The sequence below is a fragment of the Salarias fasciatus genome, chromosome 5 (genome assembly GCF_902148845.1).
Source record: "Salarias fasciatus chromosome 5, fSalaFa1.1, whole genome shotgun sequence".
Taxonomy (NCBI): Eukaryota; Metazoa; Chordata; class Actinopteri; order Blenniiformes; family Blenniidae; genus Salarias; species Salarias fasciatus.
Window position 1 is genome coordinate 27,310,088 of NC_043749.1, and position 26,513 is coordinate 27,336,600.

Genomic DNA, 26,513 nt, shown 5'->3' on the forward strand with positions numbered 1-26,513 from the left:
CCCACTGTAAGAAAGCTGATCGTTCTTTTTGGTGATTATCCAGGTGGGGAGACTGGGTTGTGTGAGGATAATCGGGTATCATGTGAACACTTCTGCTCTCCACACCAACAACACCCACTACCATCTCAACAAACAAAGCTTTTCTTTGACCGCCATCACTACCAAGGCAAAATGAAAAGTAAACTCTTCAGACAGATAGACGCCTGGCTGCTGTGACATTAACACAGCTGTGTGAGATCGGATGCCCTGGATGATGTGGACCCAGTGAAACTCGTCCATTTCTCCTCAGAGCCCCGCGGCAGTGGATTAGGGCCTCTGCATGTACCTATAAAGTCAGAATTCTGAGAAAGAAAAGTCAGAACTGAGTTTGTGTGTGTGTGTGTGTGTGTTCTTGTATTTCTATCCTTGTCGGGGCCAAATGTCCCCACAAGGATAGCAAAACGTGGAACGACGTGCCTTGTGGGGACCTTTTTCCGGTCCTAAGTAGGAGAAACAGTGTTTTCTTGACCATGTTGTTGTTACTGAAAAAAGTAAAAGTGCAAAAACATTTCTTTAGGGTTAGGCTTTGTTGTGGTGTGGGTTAGGGTTAGGGTAAGGGTTAGGGTTAGGGGCTAGACATGAATGGGAGTCAATGGACGGTCCCCACAAGGATAGAAATACAAGACTGAGCGTGTGTGTGTGTGTGTGTGTGTGTGTGTGTGTGTGTGTGTGTGTGTGTGTGTGTGTGTGTGTGTGTGTGTGTGGTCTTTTTGTACCTACAACAGTCCAAACCACAGCTGAAACAACCTCCCCCTTTAAAACATGAGACTTAAGACAAAATGAGGAAAGAAAACTATTTAAAGTACAACGAAAATGAAATGAAAAACAGAGAAAAGCAGAAAAACAGTGAAATGAATTAAAATCAGATCAATGTGTCCTGCTAGGTTGAAAGATAGTTAAAAGTAGCTTTTAAGATGAGTTTTAAAAGCTGTATGAGTAGGTCAGGGTTTAGCATTTTGGATGCATATATAACTCATCAGAGAACATTTAGAATGTGGTTTTGGTCAGGCTTTGAATTTTTAAACATGTCATTGAATATTTGCATGTATGTCTGTCCTTGCTTTTAAAAACAGGTTACAAAGTAGTTTTGAAGTGGATGTCAATGGCATCATTTTATGTTCTGTACTGCTTTTCCTCTGCAGGGTTGCAGGATGCTGGAACAAATCCCAGTTTACTATGGGCGAGGGCAGGATACATCCTGGACAGGTCTCCACTGCATGACAGTGCAAACAGGCAAAGACTCACAACTGACACTCACAACTGGGTGCAATTTAGAGTGATACATTAACCTCACATGTATGTTTTGAGACTGGAGGAGGAAGCCGGGGTGGTATTTGAACCCATGACAACCCACAATCACTCGTTCAGCCTGGCAACCCCTGTGGCAACCCTCTTTTCAAACCTGGCAATCCGTGTGGCAATCCTCTCTTCAGACCTGGCAAACCCTGTGGCAACCTTCTCTTCCGACCTGGCAATCCTTGTGGCACCATTCTTTTAAAACCTGGCAACCCCTGACGCAAACCCTGTCTCCAGGCCCGGCAACCCCGGTCGTCATCACCCGGAGCAGAACTAACCCTCCCCACTCCGCCCCTGATTCCTGGACTGGAAGAAGCCATGTCGTCGGGCCTCTCCGGTGTTGTCGTCTTGGCTTTATGTGTAATTTTCTGCTCGTACGCGTCAGGTAAGTCACGATTAATTTATTTTACCTGTCTCTTTCTCGTGTCCTCGATTTTCTTTTAAATTAAATAGTTTTTAGCTATAGCTCGGCGGCTGGCGTTAGCCTGAAAAAAGGGCGAAAGCAGTGACGTCAAGCGACCAACAACAAGCTACACACAGTCAGAAAACACATTTAAATAGCTCCAAATAAACGAATTAACCGAACATAACTAGTTTTTCAACACTTTAAAGATATCTCCATTTCAAATTGGGTTGATTTCAGGCTTCGCTTGCTTCTAACAGCCTGGTTTAGAATGAAACGTTTCGGTTTTTATGAGTCATTTATGTCAATCTAATGACTTTCAGCAGAAATAATGTGGGAAAGCAAGACAGCATTGTATTGTTTAGACATTAGATGTTGTAAGGTGAAACAAGTATTGACAAAACCTCTGAGGTTATTTCTGTTTGGGGGAACTGTGGTGGGTCCAAACTGGTGATTCATTGTTGCACGATTTGAGATGGCCCGTTTGTTTCTACTCACATGTCCCAAACTTTCCCAAATTCACTTTAATCCGTGTACTTACTATCATCAGTTCATTCCCATTTTATTGCAGGCTAAAGGGAAAAGAAATTAATATGTAAAATAGTATAGTAATGAGTACTTCGATAATCCCGGAGAGAAATGCTTGTAAATGGAATTGAAATTGAGGCGTTGAATTTCTCTGAATGTGTTTACAAAGATGCAAGATAAGAGAGATTATTATTGCAAAAACTGTAAAAATAACTAATAATAATTAAGAAATACAACACTGGTGAGATTAGCAGTTAAAAACGTATACTCTCTGCTGTAATTATTGTTATTATTAATATTACCAATGTACGATCGGTTTTTAGGTTAATGTTTCATTTTTTGTGAAGCACTAGACTTTGATTCTTTAACTTCTCAGACATTGAAACCACAGCCGCGGTCTGGTATTATTATATTCACTCAATACAGCAAAATGACAATGTGGGAAAAGTATTGGAATTTAATGAGAACCTACAAATCACATGTACATAACTATTCACAACTAATTTGAGCTCAGGTTCTTCATGCTTCCGCTGATGGTCTTCAAGCCGTTTCTACAGCTTCTTTGGAGGCCAGCTGTGATATTTCTAAATGTTTTGGACAGACACACACCTGTGTTGGATCTCACAGTGGATCACAGTACATGTCATGAAGTCAGGGACTGTCTGTAGACCTACAAGACAGGATTGTCCTCAGCCACAAATCTGGAGGAGGATTCAGAAAAGTTTGTGCTCTTTTTAAGTTCTGACTGAGCCTAGTAGGCTGAGCCTCCATCATGTGGAAGTAGAGGAAATTCAGAACCAGCAGGACTCCTCTTAGAGGTGGTTGGGATAGGTGCTGGTCAGGATAGTGGCATCATATTCGAAAAGACAAAACAAAATGTGGAAAAATTGAGGCCTTGTGAATTCTTTCCGGGTGCCCTGTATTGTCTTTGTCTCCTGAAGAGTCAGACTGATGTTTTCCTGTGCTGTCTCTGTTCTGTCCCAGCCGATGACAAGGACTGCCAGGCATACAGAGACCTCTCCAGCACCTACCATTACTCCAGACGATGCTACATAGGCTTCTGCTGTGGCACCTGCAATAATCGATACTGCTGCACCGACTCAGCCTGGCGACTTTCAGAGGATCGGCAAGACGAATGGTATGGTTTTTTTTTTTCTTTTTCTTAAATCTGATAATGGAACACTTTCAGTCACCCCTGCGGAATATTTCCATATCGAGAGCAACAGAGTCTCATTACAACAGAACCATGTGGTTTAGGCAGTCTGCACAGTGATTATGCAGTCAGACAGGAAGCAGTGTCTTCCTGTGCACGACCATCAGCGTCAAACTATCGCATGAGAAACCATGATCCCCAGGTTTTTGTTTTCATAGATTTATTCCTAAAAATCCTTTTCATCAACCTTGATCAGACGTTTTTGCATTTTTACAAACCAGCCAAACAATATCGGTATAAAGGAAGTTCCTTTTTGTTTCTCGTTCTCTCTTTCAGCGAATCCCTGTCAGACATGGGTGAAACGTTGCCTATGATCTTTGGAGTGGCGTTTGTTATTGTGCTTTTGCTCATCTTCATCTGCTGCTGCGTCTGTCCCTGCTGCTGCCTCTACAAGATTTGCCACAAGCCACGACGTGAGTACAATAACACTTCAGGCTCCATGTGGATGAGAGGAAGAGATTTAACGTCTGTGAAAACTGTCATGAAGCAGCTTATCAGCCAATAATAGAATTGTCTAGTGAAGTTTTTTAACATGAAAATGCAGACGTCACTGAAGCTGCCTGATATGGATTAAGACATCGTGCATTCTGCGGACTTCCCCGCAACTAATGAGTTCCTCATAATTGTTTGACATTTCAGCTTATTGTTTCATGTTCTTTCCCCTCAATATTGTATCAAGAAGGATTTCACCATCATATCTGCAATGTTTTATTTTCATGTCTTCTCTTTGAAAAATACAGAAAATAACACATTCTTTCATTCAAAGATGCAACACTTAGTTCAGTTGTTTATAGGAAATAATTTCTCTGGTTTGTGAGAGTGGGTGCCTTCTCATGAGTTTTTGAGAAGAAATCATGAAAAAAATGCAAGTAAAGGGTAAATCAATTTATCATTGAACTATTTATTAAAATTGAACTGGTTTGAAGTGAAATGGAGACAACATTTACTTTACATTTATAACATTTTTTAAAATTAGATTAGAGCAAATTGAGACAAATTCAGATGAAGTGTCAAGCTAACACAGATATGAACAGTAGTTCTGTTTTAGTCACATTTGGATGAATGATTTATTTCTGGTCAGAGTTCAAAAAATACAAAATAATAAAACATCAAAACACTGTTTACTTTAACTGACCAAGAGAAAGAATAGACTGAAGCCAGTGGATTATTCATGCCTGTCCAATAAATTCTATGGAATTATCTAGAATAGGGGTGTCAAACATAAAGACCGTGGGTCCAAAACTGACCCACCAAAGACTCCAGAATGGCCCGTCAAACCACCAAGCAAGCAGTGAAAATTTCAATGAAAACACTTGATTTTTTTTTTTTGTTTGGACTTTGGATTTAAGTTCATCCCTGAGAGTTGAACTGGCAGAAGAGAAACATCTGGATTATAGATTAGTTTTAACTTTATGCAACTCAAAAAGCAGCAGCCCTCCTAAATCATGAATCTGGATTCTCTTGGCTTATAATACTCGAATACATAAGTCTGAATGTAGAAGCCCCGTCTCCATACACGTAGATGGATATTCCATCTGATTGTTGACGACGTTGTGGATTTCTTTGAAACATTTGTGAACTGAGCAGCGTTCTCCCAGCACGGACAGCCAGTCTGATTTTTGACGGACTCCTCCGAGGAGTGTCGGCCCACCCACCACATGACTTTCATTACTGAAGTGGTTTTGCTAATAACACAGACAAAGCTCCGGCTGATGTAATGTTCCCTGATCGCTGTAACGTTTCACCAGCGCTCTCCAGACCTGAGCAGTTCTTCTCATGACTTTGGTGTTTGTGCAGAGTTTCCTCTCTTCACTGATCCTCTGTGGCGAGCCGTGCCGCCCGCAGCCTGATGACTCCCTCAAATCAGCACACATAATTGGCCGTTTGGCGTTTTTGTCAAACCTAAATGCTATTGTGCGTCCTTTATTGAGAAGAACATGCTCTAACTTGTTTCCTGTTTTCACGACACAATTCTGCCATTTTTAGGATTGCAAACCTGATCGAAAGATAGAGACTTTAATATTCTAAGTATTCAGCAGCCTCACACATAACGGCAAAGGAACAACAAGACAGAGACCAGCAGGCGCAGTACGCTATAAACACACAATGGGAGTGCACGGACATTCGTATGGACGGAGGACCGAGATGGTTTACTGTTCCAGGTGCCTGTCAACCCTAAAACTACCAAGTCCAGGAAGTTATGGACTGGGAGAAGTTAATTTTCCATGTAATGAGCATGTGCGGAAGAAAGATTTATGTCGATGATGCAGCATTTCTGCTTTCGACACGCAGTTGGAGCTGGAGCGTTTTCAGAAAATCGACTTTTTTGCTACATTTTAATGAACATTTTAAACTATTTGAAACAAAGTAAACCCGTTGAGAACCATTTCCCATTTGCGAATCAGAGCTGAGATCCAGCTGTAACAATGCAAATCTTCATTTAAGTGAGCATTATGTGTTGCAGAGGTTCTCTGTGAATACGTCATATGTCGGAACCAAATCAGTCCCACAAGAGAAAAACCACCTCTGCTTCCCTTTTGTTTCGCTGCTTCCTCTTTTGAAATGCTGTTTCTGCCAAGCTGCGGACGACACGCATCTGCAGATGTGCGTCTGAGCAGCAGAGTTGATGGAGCGGTGGGGGTTGTTACCCTGCCTGTCATCCGTCACACCTCGCAACATTTCCTGTGAGGGTCTCACATTAAATCTCCGACCTCTGACAGAGACATTTTATTCAGTACTGGGAGTGACAACTGGGTTCTGATTATCCAAGGGGGGGGGGGGGGGGGGGGGGGGGGGGGGGGGGGGGGGGAGAGATGCAGGCAGTGTTTACACAACAAGTGAGAACGGTAAACTGCCGTTAGTTGTGTTTCCACACATTAGTGGCGTAACAGAATCAAATGATTACTTTGGGAAATGACAGATTTAACCATTCAATCTGGTGCAAAATACAGTGAAATGTCCATAAAGCTTTAACTATAGCTGTTGTTTTATGCATGTTTTTATAAACTCACCCTGGCAGCCTGACTTTGAGGCTAATGCGAGCATCTTTGTGGCTCTGTTGTTTCCGCTACGCTTAAGAAATGTATTGTTGGTTTCGTCAACATTTTTTTTTTTTTTTTTTTAGAATGTGGCTTGGTGACTGAATTGATACCTTTTGCGGACCAGTTTTGGCCCACAGGCCTCACGTTTGACACCCAGCTGGCCCTTCTGGTTTATATTAGAAAACCACCAGTAGCTGGTGGCCTCCTGGCCTCGATGCCAGTCTGCCGGTTCACCGTGAGGCTGAGACGCCGGCGCGTTGCGTAATGCGACTTCTCCAGTTGGGCCGCCGCTCGCTAGGATCACATCCAGGAATGTGGGAGCTCCACCTCGCATGACTCACTGTTTCAACCACGCAGGGGGAAAACCAGAGGCGCTCCCACATGACTGACAGGAAGTGGTGGGCCGCCATCACGTCCAGTCAGATAATGACTGACACACATCTGAGGGCTTTTAAAACTGTCGCCTCCACATCCTGTCTTTCAGTTTGGCTAATTTCCATAAGAGACAGTGTTATTGTGGTAAAATGTGAAGATTTTTGTGTTGTTGCTACACTAAATGAAGTTGATCCAAACAGTTGAACACACACGCACGTACGCAGAGTCACCACTTGACCCTGAAATGTTTCAGACTGAAGGAGGAAACTGGAAAGTTCCTGTTCCCATCACAGTTACTTTAAATAAACTTTATTGGAGCATTTCTCTGCTGCGTCTCACATTCAGATCCTCCTGCTGGATAAATTCAGGTTTGTTGCTGGTGGTGAAAACTCTGTGTCTGTGTGATGTTCCATTTCCTTGCACACATTGTGGTTGTGGTCATGCTGGTGAAATTGTTGACGTGCTGCTCTCATTATTTGGTACAGATTTATTCTCCTGCCTCCCTCAAGGAAGTCTTTTAACACATTAACCTTTCTCACTTCAAACAACACAAACACGTTAGTTGTCAAACACATTTGAATTCAGGAGCCCCATACAGCTTGATTTCATGCGAATTGGACCAGAGCAGTTCGATGGTGCCAAAATAACTTTTAAATTTGAACATTTTCTTTGTTGTGGTGCAGAGCACTCATGAGGAAAATGTTGAACTTTTCACATACCCAAACAGTTACAGTAGAAAATGACGAGAATCTCAAGATGAGGCAAATTTTAATGAAACCTTGTGATGCTGGAGGTCTTGGTGTTGTGTCCACTATTGTTAAGAAACTTGTTCAAAAATCAAAATTTCCTGTGAAAGTTCGATAATTGGCTCGGTGGTGAGGCCACACTGGAGCCCCCTGCTGGAACTCCCTGTCGAGTTGTTGTGTTGAAACTTTTCCTGCTCTCAGCTTGTCAAAATTAAAACTGAGTTGTTTCGTGAGAACAGATATTTCCTCTTCCTCAAAAATGAAAGTGAACACCTTCTTTTCATCTCATTCTTCCTTCCAGCTGTGATTGCCACCACCACCCACACCACAGTGGTGACCTCCACCCCTCAGCAGTACCCCCAGCAGCCTGTGGCGGTGCACGCGCCCCCCCAGCAGTACCCGGGGGGGCAGTACCAGCCTCCCTACCAGTCCATCCCGGTGCAGCCCGGCTACCCAGCCCAGCCTTCAGCCTACCACGGCCAGCCGTACGGAGCAGGACCTCCACCAACGTACCAGGAAGCCAGTGAGTGTGGAGCTTCACTGCTCCGTTCTCCACAATTAGTTGTGTTGTGTCTCCTTCATGCCCCAGTGAAACCCTCTGAGACCTTTGACCCCGGATGTTGTCTGTCTCTTGGCAGTCGGTCCTATGTATCCCTCCCATCCGGCGCCTTACAGCCAGGCGGCGTTCGGCCCCGGGCAGCCTCCCTACCCCTTACAGCCCGCCGCCAAGCCGCAGGCCAACGCTCCCCCCGCCGGCCCGGACTTCCTGGCTCAGCCCGCCTACAACCCGGACTACGTGGCTCCGCCACACCAGACCGGATAGAGGACGGAGGAGCTGCTCTCCGCTTCAGACGTGCTGCCGCATTTTTCAACTTGGCAAAACTGGAAATCTGCTTTTGGACTCAAGATGAGAAATTCCAGATTGTCTCGATCAGTAGTTTGTTTTTGCTTTTGAGGTAAAACATGATGTTCCTGCAGCAGCAGCACACCTGAAGCTGAGTGGAAACATGTCGACACCTTCCAGCCTGTATTGCATGGACAGATCATTTCCACAGACCAGCTGATGTGGTCTTCTTTCTGTCATCTGGAGCTTCTTATTGACTTTATTTCAGTCATGAAAAGTGCTCTGTCATTTCTCAGCCTTCTAAACGCGCCATGAAGCCAACTTGTATGCCTTTAATATCCTCCTCTCAACCTTCCAGACCTCTTTATTCCCATAAAGTGACTGAAACTGGCCTCAGTGGTCCAGCTGCCTTTCCAGTCCACCAAGTGCTTCTTTTTATTATCTTCTAATGTTTGATTGTTTAGTCCCTCTATGCCACTTTGTAAAACGTAGACGTGTTTTCAGGAGGATTCATGCTGGAAAGGAGTTGAGTTAGTGTCTTCGAGTCAGCAGCCAACAAAAGGGAAAACCAACATGTCAAAGGTCTCGAAACTTCATGTAGATCAGGTTTACATTTCTGTGTTCATCAGGTAATTTTAAACCAAAGGAAATACTTTGTTTTTCTCCAAGAACCAAACTTTCAAAGACAAACGTACAACATATGAAATGCAAGATTCAGTTGTGCCTTTTTCGTCTTTTACTCCGTGTGCTCATGTGTAGAGTACAAGAGCCTCTTCAGTGTTTTCAGCAGAAATAGTTTTCTTTTCAGATCTCAGTCTTCATCAAGTCATCGCAGCCTTTTCTCCTTTCAAATCAGAAACTGCATGTTGTGAATGGTTGAAGTAGCTTTTTTCATCCTCACTGAAATGTTGTTTTTCTTGTGCCACTCGAGGATTCCTTCACATAGCTCTAAAAGAAACCAGGAAAAGCCATCACCTCTGTATTTTACTGAAAAACTACTTGAAAGTTTTAACAGTGGGCTCCTTCATGTGAGCCACCTTAACCGTATTACGGATGATTTTCCTGGAATTTGGAGAGAAGCGACTGTTCGTGCCTTTTTGAACGATGCGCTTGCACCAGACCATCTCACCTACTCACCTGAGTGAGCGTACATGAGCTCATACTGCTTACCTGTGCGTGCACGCCGCTGTCATCATCACAGACTTTACTGCAGATGGGGTGAAATCCGCACAACACTGAGTGGTTGAAAGCGGCATGCGCAGCCAACAGAGCTCGCCAGGTGCAGCAGACTGAACGTCTTTACTTCAGCGCCTTCACTAGGTTGACTGACATGGTGGGGAGCCAACAGTTGGGATGATCCACCCGGAAAGCCACTGAAAGAAAAATCCTACATACCACCTCTAAATTGCAGAAGTAGAGTCACACAATGTGTATTGTTGACCTTTTCTGACTTTTAAGCTTCATTTGTTTCAGAAACGTATAGTAAATATCGAATTGTGGCACTTTGGGGATTTCCGTCTGCTTCCTGTTACTGTAGCGCGTAAAGTGTCTTTTTGTTGGACGTGTCTGTGCAGTGAGACGCTTTGCAGGAGTCCTTTCTGTTCCATGGTGTCCTGTCTGTCACTTCACTGTTCTTATTTATGTGTGGATTCTAGTTCTGGATGTGCTTTGTTGGAAAAACACACTGGCACAGATTTATTCCTCTTTCTGTTTGTCATCTGAGAATAATTGTTATTGTGAAGAATAAAAGCCACCACTTGTTTTGCAGAGATCAATAAAGTATATATTTTTTGTTTTTCTCAATTGTTTTGGCCTTACAGTTATTAAATGGGATTCCAGCAGTAGCGTAGTAGATTATTTGTATGTGATCATGTTTTGTAACATTTCTTAATGCATTTTCCAGAACATTCATGAATGATCAGATTTCCTGTTTTGAAAACAGCTTTGTGTTGTTGGACATGTGTGGATGACAGTTGAGGCTTAATGAATCTTTTACATGGAGACATTTGTCTTATTTAGAGAATTATTACTTTCAGTTATGAAATATATCCATTTGTATTTTTCACATTTTTCTGTTCATTTTGTTTTATCTAAATAGCAGATAGTTTTCTTTTTAAATCAAGATTAAGTAAGTCTTTCCATTGGACTCAAAGTATTTTATCATTATGAAGCCTTGAGAAAGGTTGCGTCGTTCGTGATCAGTGACCTTGTCTGTCATAAAGAAAAAGTTTTTAAGTTTGACAGTTTGAACAGTAACAGAAATTTCAAATTCCATCCATCCATTTTCAACTGCTTATCTGGGACCGGGTGGCGGGGGCAGCAGTCTAAGCAGAGATGCCCAAACTTCACTGTCCCCAGACACTTCCTCCAGCTCTTCCGGGAGGATCCCAAGGCGTTCTCAGGCCAGCTGAGAGACATAGGCCCAATCCGATTTGCTCTTTCTTGCCCTACCCCTTAGCCCTACCCCTTGCCCCTACCTCTTTGAAACAGAGTGCTAAGGGATAGGACCGAAAGTAAACCCCTCCGAATTGGAACACCCCTTCGACAATCGCGTACGTCATCAGTAGTCGCCGCTGCCGATGATGACGTAGGCAGATGTGACAATTGTTTGCTGAAGAAGAATGTTTTTCTTATATTGTCAAACTTTATTAATTCACAAAATACTTACATTTATGAACTTCTTTCATTGCGGAAGGGTTAGGGCCGCCATCTTGCTGATCTTGGAAGGCTTTCTGGGAAATCTGTCATCCAGTGGCGGCGAGGGGCGGTGGCAGGAGTGCTTGTTTTGTCTGCCTACACCGCGACTGGCGGGTGGAGTGAGTTCACTTCCGCATTGGTGGGAGCGCTCGTTTCCCACCCGCGCAATCCAGGTGGGCAGTGTTGAAGAAACCAGTTTATTGAAAATAATCGTCTGTTTTGTTTGGTATGTGCCTGGAATGCGCGGGTGTGGAAACGATAGCTCCCGCCAATGCGGAAGTGAACTAACCCCGCCCGCAAGTCATGGTGTTCTGGGCCGTGGTACCGTGACCGTACATGAAGGCGCCCTGACGCTCCGTATGCCGTGTGAGCAGCGCAGTGCACCGTGCCGCACAACCGCCCCCTGCTCCAACGCTCCGTGTGAGCACCGCACCAACCACCTAACCCCCCGCTCCAACGGTTGAATGGGGGCTGTAGCGGAGGAAACCTGGTAGGGGTTAGGGCTAGTCCCGGAATTATCTCCCGTTCATGTCTGGTGTGTCGGCCAGAACACCGCTTGTGGCCACTTCAGGTGAGGAGTAATGAGGAGGGAGGCAGATTGCAGATGAAGGCTTTTACTCACAGTTCAGCAGGTCTACAGACTGTACTTGTGAGCGTGGATGTGTGGGTGTGTGAGTGTGTGTGTGGTTTCCTAAACAAAGGAAAGAATAAACAATTACCAAGTGACATTGAGGTGAATACTATTCAAATGAACATCAAGTTACAGCATCCACCGCACTACAGGAAATACAATAAGAAAATAAACCAGCACCCGTGATTACATAGGCACGGAGCTTTAATGTGAAGGGGACCGGAAGTCACATATCGCCGTTAGCCCGTAGCTTGACAGTCATCCTCGGAGATACTGAATCGCTCTGTACGCGTAACAATTAGGAAGCGATCAGGCCATGTTCTGCCAGCCATGCAGCATCTGAACCTGCGACCGGATCACCGTAACAGACAACTAACAGATGGCAGGGGACGGCGGCCCGTCCGCGCCGTGCTACTAGTTAGCCACGACATGCCCGGCGCTAACCCGACTTCCCACCAGAGCCGAGATGCGCCCGGCGCCGGGCCAACTTCCTGGTTCAGATGCAAGTCGCTCAACAAGCAATCCGACGCACTTACGCTGACAGGAATCACGGATCATGAACCGATGGCAGTAACAAGGAATGAGTGAACTTACTTTTCACTGACGCACACGAACTTCACGATTGATCCCTTCTCCCCGTGCACCGCTGCTCGGTCGTGTCGGCGCTTAACGACAGGTAAGGGGGGCGTGGCGGCGTGGCGGCGTGACTTATGCACCTCCGTGAACTATAACCCCGTGGCAACCGAATACGCCCATTCTAAACATATACAAACTATTAACAAACTTTGTGGCCTTTTCTACAGCCGCCCCCAAATGTACGCAGGACATTTGAACAATAAACAAGGCGACAAAGTCCAGTTAGGCCGAAGGCACCGGAGCGGAGTTGTCCTCTTCTCCGGAAGGGACTGCAGGAAGGACAACCAGCCTGGCAACTGGCCGGGTGTAGATTCGCTCCTTCACCTTCACGTCGGCAGACCTGATGAGCCCATCCGAGCTGGGATGGGTCTTGACCACCCTCCCAATGGGCCAGAGGGCTCGCGGCAGGTGAGGGTCGGCAATCATCACCACGCAGTCTGGTGCCATACCCTCAGTCATGGTCTGCCACTTCTGGCGCCCCTGTAGGCTGGGGATATACAGTCTGATGAAACGGGCCCAAAAGTGGTCAGCCAGAATTTGGGAGTGTTTCCAGCGACGGCGGCCGATGAGCTCTGTCTCTGGGTAGACCACCTGAGGCAATGATCCGTCGGGCCGCCCCATCAAAAGGACGTTGGGTGTGATGGGGTCAAGGTCCCTGGCGTCGGCGGAAACATATCCCAAGGGTTTGCTGTTCAGGATCCCCTCAACTTCTATAAGTACGGTGCGGAGCACCTCCTCTGGTACTGGCTGGGCGCCCACCGTGCTGTAGAGGGCACTTTTTATTGATCTGATCTCTCTCTCCCATACCCCACCAAAATGGGGTGACGCAGGGGGGTTGAAGTAGTAGGAGATCTTCTGTGGGGCCAGGAGCTGCTGCAGTTCTGGGGAAAGCTTCTGGAAGGTCTCACGAAGCTCCCGTTCACCACCCCTGAAGTTGGTCCCTTGGTCCGAGAACAGCTCTGCTGGGGTTCCCCGACGAGCGATGAAACGCCGGAGTGCCATCAGGAAAGAATCGGTGTCAATGGCGGTGAGGAGGTCCAGATGAACCGCTCTCGTGGTGAGGCATTTGAAGATTATGCCCCACCTCTTCTCAAGACGCCGGCCAATTCTCACCTCGAAGGGTCCGAAACAATCCATACCCGTCGAGTGAAACGCAGGTTTGAATAAACGCAGACGGGCAGCGGGCAGGTCGGCCATCTTCGGCACTGTAGGGTTTGCTCTCCACCGCTGGCAGTCAGCGCAGTTGTGCTGGTGGCGCCGGACTGCTTCACGCCCTCTCAGGATCCAGAAGGACCGCCGGATCTCTGCAAACACTCGCTCAGGACCTGGGTGATGCAAGCGACGGTCGAAATCCTGAATCAGCAATTGAGTCACTGGATGCTTAGGATCTAAAATGACTGGATGAAGCATTGCTAGCTCCAAATCTTGCGCACGCCGGAGTCGTCCACCAACTCGGATGAGCTCTCCTTGCTCATCCAACTCTGGAGATAGGGCAAAGAGTCGGCTACTCCTTGGGACCAGCTTTCCGGCCCTTAACAGGTGGTACTCCTGGGCGAAACTTTCCCGCTGAGCCTGCCGCAGGATCATCCGCTCGGCCTGACAGTATTCGGCTGCGGTCATAGGGTCCTTCGCGTCTGCCGCCCCATGCAGCCCCCGTGCGGTATCTTCCAGCAGCTCCTTCCAAGATTTGTACTGGCTCAGGTCTGCCGAAGGCGGAGAGGCAGCAGCCAGAATACCACAGAAGATTGCCTTACGTAGCTCTGAGGCATCCTCTTCCTGCTCCTCCCTCGGGTCCTCTGGCCAACGATCGGGACTTGACAGCAAGAACGGGGGTCCCTGGCTCCATCTGTTTGGTGTGGCAAGCTCGTTCAGTGTTTTACCTCGGGTCAAGTCATCAGCCGGATTCCTTGCCGAGTCAACATATCGCCAAGCATGTCTGTCAGTAAGCTCTTGGATCTCCGCCACCCTGGTGCCAACAAAGACCTTGAACCGGCATGAGTCCGACTTCAACCACCTCAGGACTGTAGTGGAGTCGGACCACAGAGTCACCCGGTTGATGTCGAGAGTCAGCTCCCTTTCCAGCACCTGTGCGAGCTGGGCCCCTACGAGGGCGGCGCAGAGCTCGAGTCGAGGCATTGAGTGTAAGCGCTTCGGAGTAACTCGACTGCGAGCCATCAGGAATGCAAGGTGGATCCCCCCTTTGCTGTCAGTGGTCCGAAGGTAAGCCACAGAGCCGTATGCCTCCTGAGATGCGTCACTGAATATGTGCACCTCTCTGTGAAGATCGGTGGGGTCCACCTCCTTAGGTTGGTAGGGGCGGGGCAGGATGATGCGAGGCAGGACATGGAGCTCATCCTCCCAAGCCCTCCACCGCTGTAGGAGCTCTTGAGGTAGCAGAGGGTCATCCCATCCCCGATGTTTGTCCCACAGGAGCCTGACGAGAATTTTGGCCCTTGTGGTGTAGGGTAGGATGTACCCCAAAGGGTCGTATTGACTAGCCAGGACCTTGTAAATGTTACGCATTGTCGGAGTCGAGTATTCAACCTGGCGATGCTTGTAGCTGAGGACGTCGGTGTGGAAGAGCCAACTAAGCCCTAAAGTGGACTCTGGTGCATCAGCTTTGTCATGGGCCAGCCACAATTCAGTGCTAGCTGAACGGCTCTGTTCTGGAAGGTGACTCACAACCTCCAGCTCATTGCTGGCCCACTGGCGCAGCTCAAAGCCTGCAGTTATTAGGAGACTGCGTAACTTGTCGACCAGGCGCCTTGCCTCCGTGACGGTGGGAACACTTTGCAGGCAGTTATCCACATAGAAGCATCTCTCCACTGAGGCCCTCACTTCATCGTTTGGCTCGGTATGCTTGATGACGTGGAGCTGCAAGGCGAATGTCGCGCAGCAGGGGCTGCACGTGGTGCCGAACGGTAACACCTGCCACTCATACACAGCTGGAGGCTCTCCTGTGTTGACATCCCGCCAGATGAACCTGAGCAGGGCTCGATCCTCGGGAAGGAGGCGCACCTGATGGAACATGCCTCGGATGTCTCCGCTGACTGCTACTACATGTTCTCGGAAGCGCAAAAGTACCCCCAGTAGTGATGCTCCCAAGGTCGGCCCAGGCAGTAAGTATTCGTTGAGATTCTGTCCCCGGTACTGATACGAGCAGTTGAACACCAGCCGGTTCTTCCCATTGTGGCTCACCATATGGTGGGGGATGTACCACTCCTCACCACCTTCTTCGACTGGTGACTCACACTTGACGACCGAGCCTGCTCTGATCAGTTTCTCCATTTCTGTTCTGTAGGCCTCGGTACGTGCAGGATCCTTGGACAGTCGTCTCTCCACACTTCGTAGGTTAGGCATGACTGCCTCTTTGGTGGCATGAAGGACCGGCATGTCTTCGCGGCGGAGCAGTGGGGTGGCGTATCGGTGGACACCATCAATCTCTACTCTAATGGTCTTCGTCTCGAGGGTGCGTATGGCCGTCTGATCCTCCCTGGAACGAGTCACCAGCTTCTCGTTCCTGTACGGTACAGTGTCCATTTGCCATAACCTTTCCACATGTTTCATCAGCTCAGCCATTGGAGAGGTGACTGACGTAAACAGGCATTGCTGAGATGGGTGACAAACGACACTCGAAGGGCCCTGCAGTGTCCAACCGAGCCTTGTGTGTATGGCGGCCGGTCCGCCCGGTAGTCCCAACCTAACAGGTTCAATGGGGGTGATGAGATGGGGGTGGTCGCTGCCGATGAGTAACAATGGTCGGACATCGATGAGGGTTCTGATGGGGAGGCCAACGAGGTGTTTATATTTTCCCTTGAGCTGCTCCATGGGGTAAGTATGGCTCGCTAGACCCAGGTGAGCTGACGTGAAGGCACTTCTAATCTTAAACTTTGTCTTCGGCTTGGCGGGGGAAGAGACAGAAAACGACACCGATGAACCTCGGAGGGTCTGCACGTCCTGCCGAAGGGTACGTAGTGGCAGGTCCTCTGGGGTCCCTGACACCCCCAATTCCTCAGCTGCACCAGACAGTAACATCGTCCGCTCTGAGCCATCATCCAGAATGGCGTAGGTGTTGAGAGTCCGGTTGCCATGATGGAGTCGGACCTGGACGACCTTCAGCAGCACCCGGCTTCCCTCGGTGGGTCTGTCCAGGTAAAGCACCTCCGTTGTTGGCCTGCCGCCGTGGGTCTCCACTGACTGAAGCGTTCGTGCCTCCTTCGATGACTTTGCGTTCACCTCATGCAGCACCCGGAGGTGTTTTCCTTGACATAAGTTGCAGGGCTTCCTCAGGTTGCATTGTGCCGCTTGATGCGACCGGGCACAGCGCCAACACCTCTTATTTCTCCTTATCCAGTCGATTAGCTGGTCCGTAGTCAGCCTGGATACCGCTCCACACTGACTAAGGTAGTGGTCCTCGTTATTGCAGTACGGACAGTAGGGTTTGGTCCGGTTGGCTCTCGAGGACCTCCCTGGCGACGAAGTCTCAGGTCGCTTCTCGCTTTCATTGGCCCCATGGAGCACCGTGGTGACCCTCCTGCTCGACCGGACTTCAGTCTTGGCCACCGGTCTCTCCTTCACTCCTCTCGCCGCTACCTGTCCGTCAGCATCCTGGCACCATGACTCGTATTTCAGCCACTCTGCAAAATCAGTCAAGGTGTGGGTACGCGTGCCCCGGTGGAACATACAGCGCCGGAATTCCGCCCGTTGCTCCGGTGGCAGCTTACTCAGCAGGCGAGCCACATGGGAGCCACACCGTAACTCCACTTCTCCCTCAGTGCCCAGGGTACTTAACATCCCCACGAGCGACTGTATGTGGAGTGCAAACCTCTCAAATGCTATGAGATCCCCGCGTCGGATGTCTGGTGAGTCCATCACTGCAGCGATGCGTCTCAGGGCTATCTGGTGCGGTTGGCCATACTTCTCGTTCAAAGCAGTCATCGTGTCAGTGAAGGGGGTCGGAGAGTGGAGGTAAGCATCGGCGATCAGCTTCGCATCCTCCAGGCGAAGATGATCAACCAGCACCTGATACTTAAACAACTCCGTCGCGCCGCGGGGAAGCAGATTCTCAAGTGACATCTTCAGGCGGGCAAACTCACTTGGGTCGCGGTTTGAGAAGTGGGGGATCGTGGGTCTTGGTCCGTAGTAGCTCAGCTCAGGAGTAATGGGTGTAGAACAAGAGGGCTGCATGGGTGGCGGCTGCTGCGTCCAGGGTGTGTCTGGAGGCAGCTGGGGGGGTGATGTATGGCCATGAGCATCACTCCTAGGAGCGCCGTGTGAAGGGGGGTGCCTGAGCTCAGCTGGGGACCGACTTTGTAGCGGAATCGGCCGGAACCAGGGACGGAGGGAATGAGCAGCATCGTCTACGGGCCTTGGCACATGAGAGTAGCTGGTGCTGGGGTGGCGTACTCGTGTCTGACCCAATAAGTACTCAGGAGGTGGAGGTGGCAGCGGTTGGACGACAGGGGACTCGGGCTGCTGTGGATGAGCAGGCTGTAGTCTGTCATCGATGGGGCCTGGCCCTGGCGGAGGTGCAGGCCACTCGTCCTCGTCCTCCTCATCGGGCTGGATCTTAGCTGGTGACAGTTGAGGCTTTGCAGCTGACTCCGGTCCAGTGGTGGGCGCAGGAGATAGGCTCTGCAGGTTCTGGACAGAGTGGATTAGCTGCCTCATCTCCTGGCGGAGTGTCCTCATTTCCGCCACATCCGTTGACATGCGCCGCTGCGTTTGCTGAAGTAGATGCCTCTCACGACGGATGTCATCCAGCTCTGCTTTGCAGTCCTCTAGTCGGTCTCTGGGGGGCCATGCTGAAGGCAGGGGCATAAAGTGCTCATGCAGCCGCTCCTGAAATGAGCTCTTGAGGGATGGCATGGGGGCTAGCTCGTCCTCCCGGCTGTGTAGTTGGCTCTCAGCTCCGTAGCACATGTCCATTTCTTGGAGAACGGCATCCCGCCTCTGCCAGCCTCTCGGCGGGGAAGAACCATCAGGGGGGGTGAAGGAGGCCTTCCTGGCCGCACCCTGCAGGGGAGCCGTCTCTGCGTCCTTTCTATATGGTGGGCCCATTTCATAATCAGCATAGCGGGCAGGCAGCCGAACAGTCCGTTTAGGGCGTGCACCATACTCCTCATACTCCGAACCTCGATCCATCTTGGACATAAACACAATGATAATCCGGCTCGAAGGACCATCAAATGTAGCGGAGGAAACCTGGTAGGGGTTAGGGCTAGTCCCGGAATTATCTCCCGTTCATGTCTGGTGTGTCGGCCAGAACACCGCTTGTGGCCACTTCAGGTGAGGAGTAATGAGGAGGGAGGCAGATTGCAGATGAAGGCTTTTACTCACAGTTCAGCAGGTCTACAGACTGTACTTGTGAGCGTGGATGTGTGGGTGTGTGAGTGTGTGTGTGGTTTCCTAAACAAAGGAAAGAATAAACAATTACCAAGTGACATTGAGGTGAATACTATTCAAAATGAACATCAAGTTACAGCATCCACCGCACTACAGGAAATACAATAAGAAAAATAAACCAGCACCCGTGATTACATAGGCACGGAGCTTTAATGTGAAGGGGACCGGAAGTCACATATCGCCGTTAGCCCGTAGCTTGACAGTCATCCTCGGAGATACTGAATCGCTCTGTACGCGTAACAATTAGGAAGCGATCAGGCCATGTTCTGCCAGCCATGCAGCATCTGAACCTGCGACCGGATCACCGTAACAGACAACTAACAGATGGCAGGGGACGGCGGCCCGTCCGCGCCGTGCTACTAGTTAGCCACGACATGCCCGGCGCTAACCCGACTTCCCACCGGAGCCGAGATGCGCCCGGCGCCGGGCCAACTTCCTGGTTCAGATGCAAGTCGCTCAACAAGCAATCCGACGCACTTACGCTGACAGGAATCACGGATCATGAACCGATGGCAGTAACAAGGAATGAGTGAACTTACTTTTCACTGACGCACACGAACTTCACGATTGATCCCTTCTCCCCGTGCACCGCTGCTCGGTCGTGTCGGCGCTTAACGACAGGTAAGGGGGGCGTGGCGGCGTGGCGGCGTGACTTATGCACCTCCGTGAACTATAACCCCGTGGCAACCGAATACGCCCATTCTAAACATATACAAACTATTAACAAACTTTGTGGCCTTTTCTACAGGGGCGCTCGTCTCGGGATCGTCTGGGGCGCCTAACAAGCTTGGGCCGGCTCTGGCAGCTGCTGCACCGGTCCATCTGTCAATCTCACGCTCCATCCTTCCCCCACTCATGAAGAAGACCCCTAGATACTTAAACTCCTCCACTTGGGCCAGAATCTCTTCACCGACCTGGAGAGGGCAAGCCCCCTTCTTCCGGTCGAGGACCATGGCCTCGGATTTGGAGGTGCTGATCCTCATCCAGAGTTGGGGTCCGTTACTCAAAAAAGTAAAGAGTTACCCGTTACTCGTTACTTTTGAAATAAGTAGTGCCTTACACTACTTGATTACTCCGTGGAAATAGTAACGAAGTAACACTACTCGTTACTGCATAGTGCTCCGTGGAGCTGTGCTCTGGTATATCCTTCCACGGAGCACTGCGCATGTGTTACAGGCACAACCTTGGAATTGCACACCTGTGACAGATTTATCTGTATAAACAGGAGAAATAATCAGGCAGAAAGCAGTCAGTCTCCATTCCGCAACCTAACGGTCCAACTGAAAAAAAAAACGACGGTCCGCTGGGGGGAGCGGGTAGCGCGTCACACTGCCTCCTGCTGGCGTAAATACGTCATTGCGCTCAAGCTCAGAGAGTTGTTCTAACAAAAATTACATTTCTTCAATGAAAATGAACCCAAAACATAAATCCCCTTCAGAAAAAAACACAACTTGAGACAATATATTTCAAGTGTCACACATGCGCAGGTCTGTGTGTATCAAAACGTTAGTTTAACTGATTGAAAAGAAAACACGTCTTTTAAAATGTTTTATAACCATTCGGATTTACTTCACGTGCTGGAAGGAGTACTTTTGTCCACTTTCGTAGTCCGGCTCTGATTGACTTCCATCTAAGCTTCGAGCTAAGCTACTACGATGCTAAAAGCTGGGAACCAGCCACTGGACCAGAGACAAAAAAGGTATTTATGAGCTTGTCTAACTTTGTCAATGATAGAGAAAGGGCGTGGGTCCCTAATCTTTGGAGTATTCCTTTAAAAGGGGCATTTACAGTAGGAGGGAGTGCAGTGTTGTCAGTGGGGCACAAATTTATATAAGGCAACCAATTTTACTTTGACGGTTCCATCAGCCCTGACCCAGAAGAGATAGCGAGTAGTTGCTCGTATGGCCACCGTTCCATCTTCTGGTGGTAATAAAAAAAAACTCAGCTTAAATAATAATATTTTGGTTGCTCTATTTGCAGTCATTGTAAAAGTAACGATTGTAGCGTTTCATTTGTAACGCTAGTTTAACTACCAATCTAGAAGGAGTAGTGCCATTACACTACTCGTTCCCATCAAAAGTAATTTAACCTCTTGTCACGTTTGTTACTTGTCATTACATACCCAACTCTGTCCTCATCCCTATCGCTTCACACTCGGCTGCGAACTGCCCCAGTGCATGCTGCAGATCCAGGTTCGATGAAGCCAACAGGACAACACCATCTGCAAAAAGCAAAGATGAAATCCTGAGGTCCCCGAACCGGACCCCCTCCTCTGGCCCCTGGCTGCACCTAGAAATTCTGACCAAAAAGATTATGAACAGAACCGGTGATAAAGGACAGCCCTGCCGGAGTCTAACATGCACTGGGAATAGGTCCGACTTACTACCGGCAATGCGGACCAGACTCCTACGCCAGTCATACAGAGACCGGACGGCCCTTAACAAGGGGCCCCGGACTCCGGATTGCTGAAGCACCCCCTCCACAAGACACCACGAGGGATGTGGTCGAACACCTTCTCCAAGTCCACAAAACACACGTGAACTGGTCGGGTGAACTCCCACGAACCCTCGAGCACCCTATGGAGGGTATAGATTTGTTCCAGTGTTCCACGACCAGGACGAAAACCGCATTATTCCTCCTGGATCCGAGGTTCGACTATCGGTCAAATCCTCCTCTCCGGTACCCTGGAATAGACTTTCCCAGGGAGGCTGAGGAGTGTGATCCCCCTATAGTTGGAGCACACCCTCCGGTCCCCCTTTTTAAAAAGGGGAACCACCTCCACAGTCTGCCAGTCCAGAGGCACTGTCCCCGACGTGTCAACCAAGACAGTCCCTGCACATCCAGAGACTTAGGTGCTCAGGGCGGATCTCATCCACACCCGATGCCTTGTCAATGAGGAGCTTACCAACCACCTCGGTGACTTCAGCTTGGGTGATGGATGAGTCCACCTCTGAAACCTCAGCCTCTGCTTCCTCCAAGGAAGACATGGCAACGGGATTGAGGAGTTCCTCGAAATATTCCTTCCACCATCCTACAATATCCCCAGTTGAGGTCAGCAGCTCCCCTCCTCCACTGTAAACATTGTTAGTAGAGACCTGCTTTCCCCTCCTGAGGCGCCAGACGGTTTGCCAGAATTTCTTCGAGGCCGACCGATAGTCCTCCTCCATGGCCTCCCCGAACTCCTCCCAGACCCGAGTTATTGCCTCCCAACCATTCGGGTTGCAGTTTGCTTGGCCTGCCGGTACCTGTCAGCTGCTTCTGGAGTCCCATGAGCCAACAAGGCTCGATAGGACTCCTTCTTCAGCTTGACGGCAGCCCTTACTTCTGGTGTCCACCACCGGGTTCGGGGGTTGCCGCCACGACAGGCACCAGAGACCTTACGACCACAGCTCCGAGCTGCTGCTTCGACAGTGGAGGTGAAGAACATGGTCCACTCGGACTCAATGTCTCTAGCCTCCCTCAGGACATGAGAAAAGCTCTCCCGGAGGTGGGAGTTGAAAACCATGCTGACAGAGGGTTCCACCAGACGTTCCCAGCAGACCCTCACAACACGTTTGGGTCTGCCAAGTCTGTCTAGTTTCCTCCTCCGCCAGCGAATCCAACTCACCGCAGCCAGCTGAGCACGCCAGTTGCAGCAGGCTGAACTGAGGGGACTGTGAAGTACCATTCAGACAGAGTGTGTTTGGTGAGATAGTCTTCTCGGTTAGAGGCTCACAGCACCGGAATAGTCTCCCTTTTGAAATTGCTTTCAGCAATCCACAGCATCACATGAAATAACAGCAGAGTGATGGAGTTGTAAAATCTCCTCACTCAAGAGAAGAAGCTGAAAGTGCACCGAGGACGACACCAGTGAGTTTCCTTTTTTCTGTGAGATCTTCAGTGTTAAATGATTAATCTAATTGTAGCCAAAAATTATTGTGCATTCTTTTGCCTTCACCTTCTTTTTTCTCTGAGACCAAGGCTTTCAAAGTTGCTCATAACCTGCAAAGTGTAAAAATGGACAAAGATTATCAAGTCATCTCATTTCGTCTGTTTGCTATTGGAGACTTGAACATTTCAGTGATTGTTCTACATTAAACATCTCACTTTTTAAATCACAGCCCCATATCTGTAAACTTTTGACTGTCAGATCAAATCAGAAAAAATCCTCTGTGCCGCCCACCATCTACTGAGAAGATTCCTTCACAGTGATGTTAAAAGAATTTAGAACAAGAAATTAATTTTGTCATTTGATTCACAAAACCAGCCTACAATTGACCAGAACACATTGAACTGATCACAGTGTGGTTTTACTCCACAAATATATGAACACATGCTCAGAGTTCTTGTGTTGATTCTCAATCATTAACACCACATTTAGTTCAAACCCTAAATTGTCCTAAAACCTAACCCCTGGGTTTAGGCTTTAGGGTTCACGGTTAACTTCTGTACATGAAAATGAATCAGTTTAATTCCATTGAGTGTACTTCTCCTGTTGTCCACAAGGTGGCAGCCACAGCTTTCCAATCTTCCTACAGCAATCTAATAGGTTAAAGGTGTAATACAACATTTTGATTTCCGGGTGGATCACCTAAATAATTGGTGGGTCTGTTTGTCAATCATTCTGACGAGCTGCTTTCGTAAGGCGGTTCTCCATGCTTGCGCCCAATCAGCCTCTCCCTTTTGCGCATGCGCATTCAGAGTGTTTATGTAACCGGTGAGCTTCTGAGCTCGTACTTACCGATAGCGAGTCTAACATAATGAAACTGTATCTGTTTCGGAAAAAAAAAGCTTTATTTATGAGCGAGGCGGATCGCAGAAACTGTACAGAGCCGTGCACGCCGGAGAAGAGGAGATCGCGCTCGTACACTTCCGCGTTTTCGGGGAGAAGCAGGAGAGCCGGGCGGATGGTCTGGCGCATGCGCGTTGTTCAAAAAGTGAGTAACAGACGTGGGGCTTCGTCTTTTCGAGAAAATGTTGTATTCCACCTTTAATGTGTTGTATTTTTACACTAAAAGAGAATCATCTAATGGATTTGATGAGCATTTCTGGAAACAATCTAGGTTTTATTTGACAATTAAATAGAAGTGAACGTTGTGATGTGGCTCTTCACTCATCTCAGTGATGCTGTTGGGTGAAAATGGAAATGAGAGGATTATCAAACATTATATCAGTGACGTGTTTCTTAACCCCAATCCTCTCACTCTCGCTACTTATTATTTTATGAGTAGTATTTGTTGTGACTACAGCTGCCCCTTTTGTCACTTCCATGACTGGGTATAATACAGGTGACGCGTACAGCGTTCGATTTACAAACTTAATTCGTTTATTCCAACAATGTTTAAGAACGATGCGTGGCACAAGGCGGTCAAAAACTGTGTGCTCGCCCAGTCACTCACACACCTACACTAATAACCCTCCCATACACCTTCACAGACAACGCAGCAGTCATTCACAACTCCAAACTCACGCCCACCAACAGCACGCGCTGATAAATGGCTGGCTGGAACTGTTGTCATTGCTCTGCCCTTGAGCCTTCTGGGAACCCAGACAGCGGATGATTTGCATACCATGTCTGTGATTGGCCGTTCGGTTGGGGGGGCGGGGTCTCAGCTGAGTGCACGCACTCATACAGCGCTATGTGCGCAGAGCGCGCCGAGGTCAGGAGCGATCGAGACCGAAAATGAAACCCGTGACAGCGTCCGTGCCTTCTCCAGCGGATTTCCAGCTACTGTAGTGAATCTTGTCTATATTTAGTTCAGGGGTGACCCCCCCCCCCCCCCCCCCCCCCCCCCTCTGCTTCTGAAAACTGAGAAGACAGCCGCCAGGATGAGCTACAGGTTCTCATACTTATATCAAAATCCATTTCATCAACTTTGATGGGACTTTTTTGTAATTTTTACAAACAAGCAGGACGACATCAATATATTTACCTCGCTTTTGTCCTTCTTTCTTCAAGCTTTCATTCAGATCCACACGTTGACCAGGACCAGAGCAATACAGATGATTCATCGTATTTGCTTTATGGACTTATATCGGCTGTGGTTGTTTTTCAAGTCGTCATCTGCGGCTGGTTCTGTATCAGACGCTGCCTCTGCCAGATGTGCTGCAAGCCGCGACGTGAGTACAAAACCCTCCACTCCAGGCTCCATGTGAGCGAAAGGGGTTAATGTCAACAAGAAGTGAGGGAGAGAGCACGAATTTTAAGTCTTTCCCACAATAAACAAGTGTTGAACATAACTGTGTAACATTTCCACTTATGTTCCTTGTTCTCTGGACGAGGAAGAATTTTCCATCCTCACCATTAAGTTTAACGTTTAATGTTTGATTTTTATATCTAAATTTATCATAATTGAATAGAATTGAACTGGTTTGAAATTTGGAGTAAACTGGAGGCATCTTCAGATTTTGAATTAAGGGTTAATGCAAATTTAAGCAAATATGGCAGCTGGAAACAACTCAATTAAAGTTATGAACATCAGTGTTTAATGAGTGCAAGAATTAAGGTGGACAAAACAAACAGATAATAAAATATTTGACACTCCTGCTGGGACTCCCTTTCAGGTTGTTGTGTTCAGACTTTTCCTGCTCTCAGATAGTTCAAATTTCATTTTCACATGTGAAGTTAAAGCAGAATAAAGATAAACTGTGAGTCGTTTTGTGTCAAAGCCTTTTCCACCGCTGCTTTGTGAGAATAGCTTTTTCCTCTTCCTCTTCCGTGTTGTCAGAAATGAAGGTGAACGCTGTCTTTTCTCATTCTTGATTCCAGCTTTGATTGGCACTGTCACTTACACCGCAGTGGTGACCTCCACCCCTCAGCAGTACCCCCAGCAGCCTTTGCCGATGTACGCGTCCCCCCAGCAGTACCCAAGGGAGCAGTACCAGTCCATCCCGGTGCAGCCGGGCCACCCAGCCCAGCCTTCAGCCTACCACGACCAGCCGTACGGAGCAGGACCTCCACCAACGTACCAGGAAGCCGGTGAGTGTGGAGCTTCACTGCTCCGTTCACCACAGTTAGTTGTGTTGTGTTTCCTTCATGTCCCAGTGAAACCCTTTGAGACCTTTGACCCCGGATGTTGTCTGTCTCTTGGCAGTCGGTCCTCTGTACCCCTCCCAGCCGCCCCCTTACAGCCAGGTGGCGTTCGGCCCCGGGCACCCGCCCTACCCCATATAGCCCGCCACCAAGCCGCAGGCCAACGCTCCCCCCGCCGGCCCGGACTTCCTGGCTCAGCCCGCCTACAACCCGGACTACATCGCTCCACTACACCAGACCGGATAGAGGACGGCAGAGCCGAGTTGTTTTTCCTGTGCCACTCCAGGATTCCTTCACATAGCTCTGAGAGAAACCAGGAAAAGCCATCACCTCTGTATTTTGCTGAAAATCTACTTGAAAGTTTTAACAGTGGACTCCTTCATGTGAGCCACCTTAACGGTGTTATGGATGATTTTCCCTGAATTTAGAGACCAGCGACTGTTCGTGCCTTTTTGAACGAAGCGCATGTGCCAGACCATCTCACCTGCCAATGCAGGGAGCGAGCGTGCACGAGCTCATACTGCTTACCTGTGTGTGTACGCCGCTGTCATCGTCGCACTTTCCTGCAGATGCAGTGAAATCATGGATAAGTATAAGCTAAATTTGTCACTGGTGTCTCGCATATGTCTCTAAAGACATCCTGTAGC

At 48.5% G+C, this 26,513-nt stretch overlaps 1 protein-coding gene across 2 annotated transcripts; it reads left to right on the forward strand.

Annotated features, from left to right (window-relative positions):
• The first annotated feature begins 1,547 nt into the window (after positions 1-1,547).
• LOC115388956 (protein shisa-5-like) lies at positions 1,548-26,513 on the forward strand. 2 transcript variants are annotated; one of them, XM_030092292.1, is made up of 6 exons: positions 1,548-1,720; positions 3,251-3,404; positions 3,756-3,892; positions 7,943-8,137; positions 25,786-25,812; positions 25,928-26,513. In XM_030092292.1, the coding sequence occupies exons 1-6, from the start codon at positions 1,654-1,656 to the stop codon at positions 26,005-26,007; spliced, it is 660 nt and encodes a 219-aa protein (XP_029948152.1). In that variant the 5' UTR covers positions 1,548-1,653; the 3' UTR covers positions 26,008-26,513. The 2 variants fall into 2 exon arrangements, with proteins under 2 accessions (XP_029948152.1, XP_029948151.1); XM_030092291.1 differs by lacking the exons at positions 25,786-25,812; positions 25,928-26,513 and adding an exon at positions 8,280-10,288 and having other exon boundaries at positions 1,568-1,720; positions 7,943-8,164.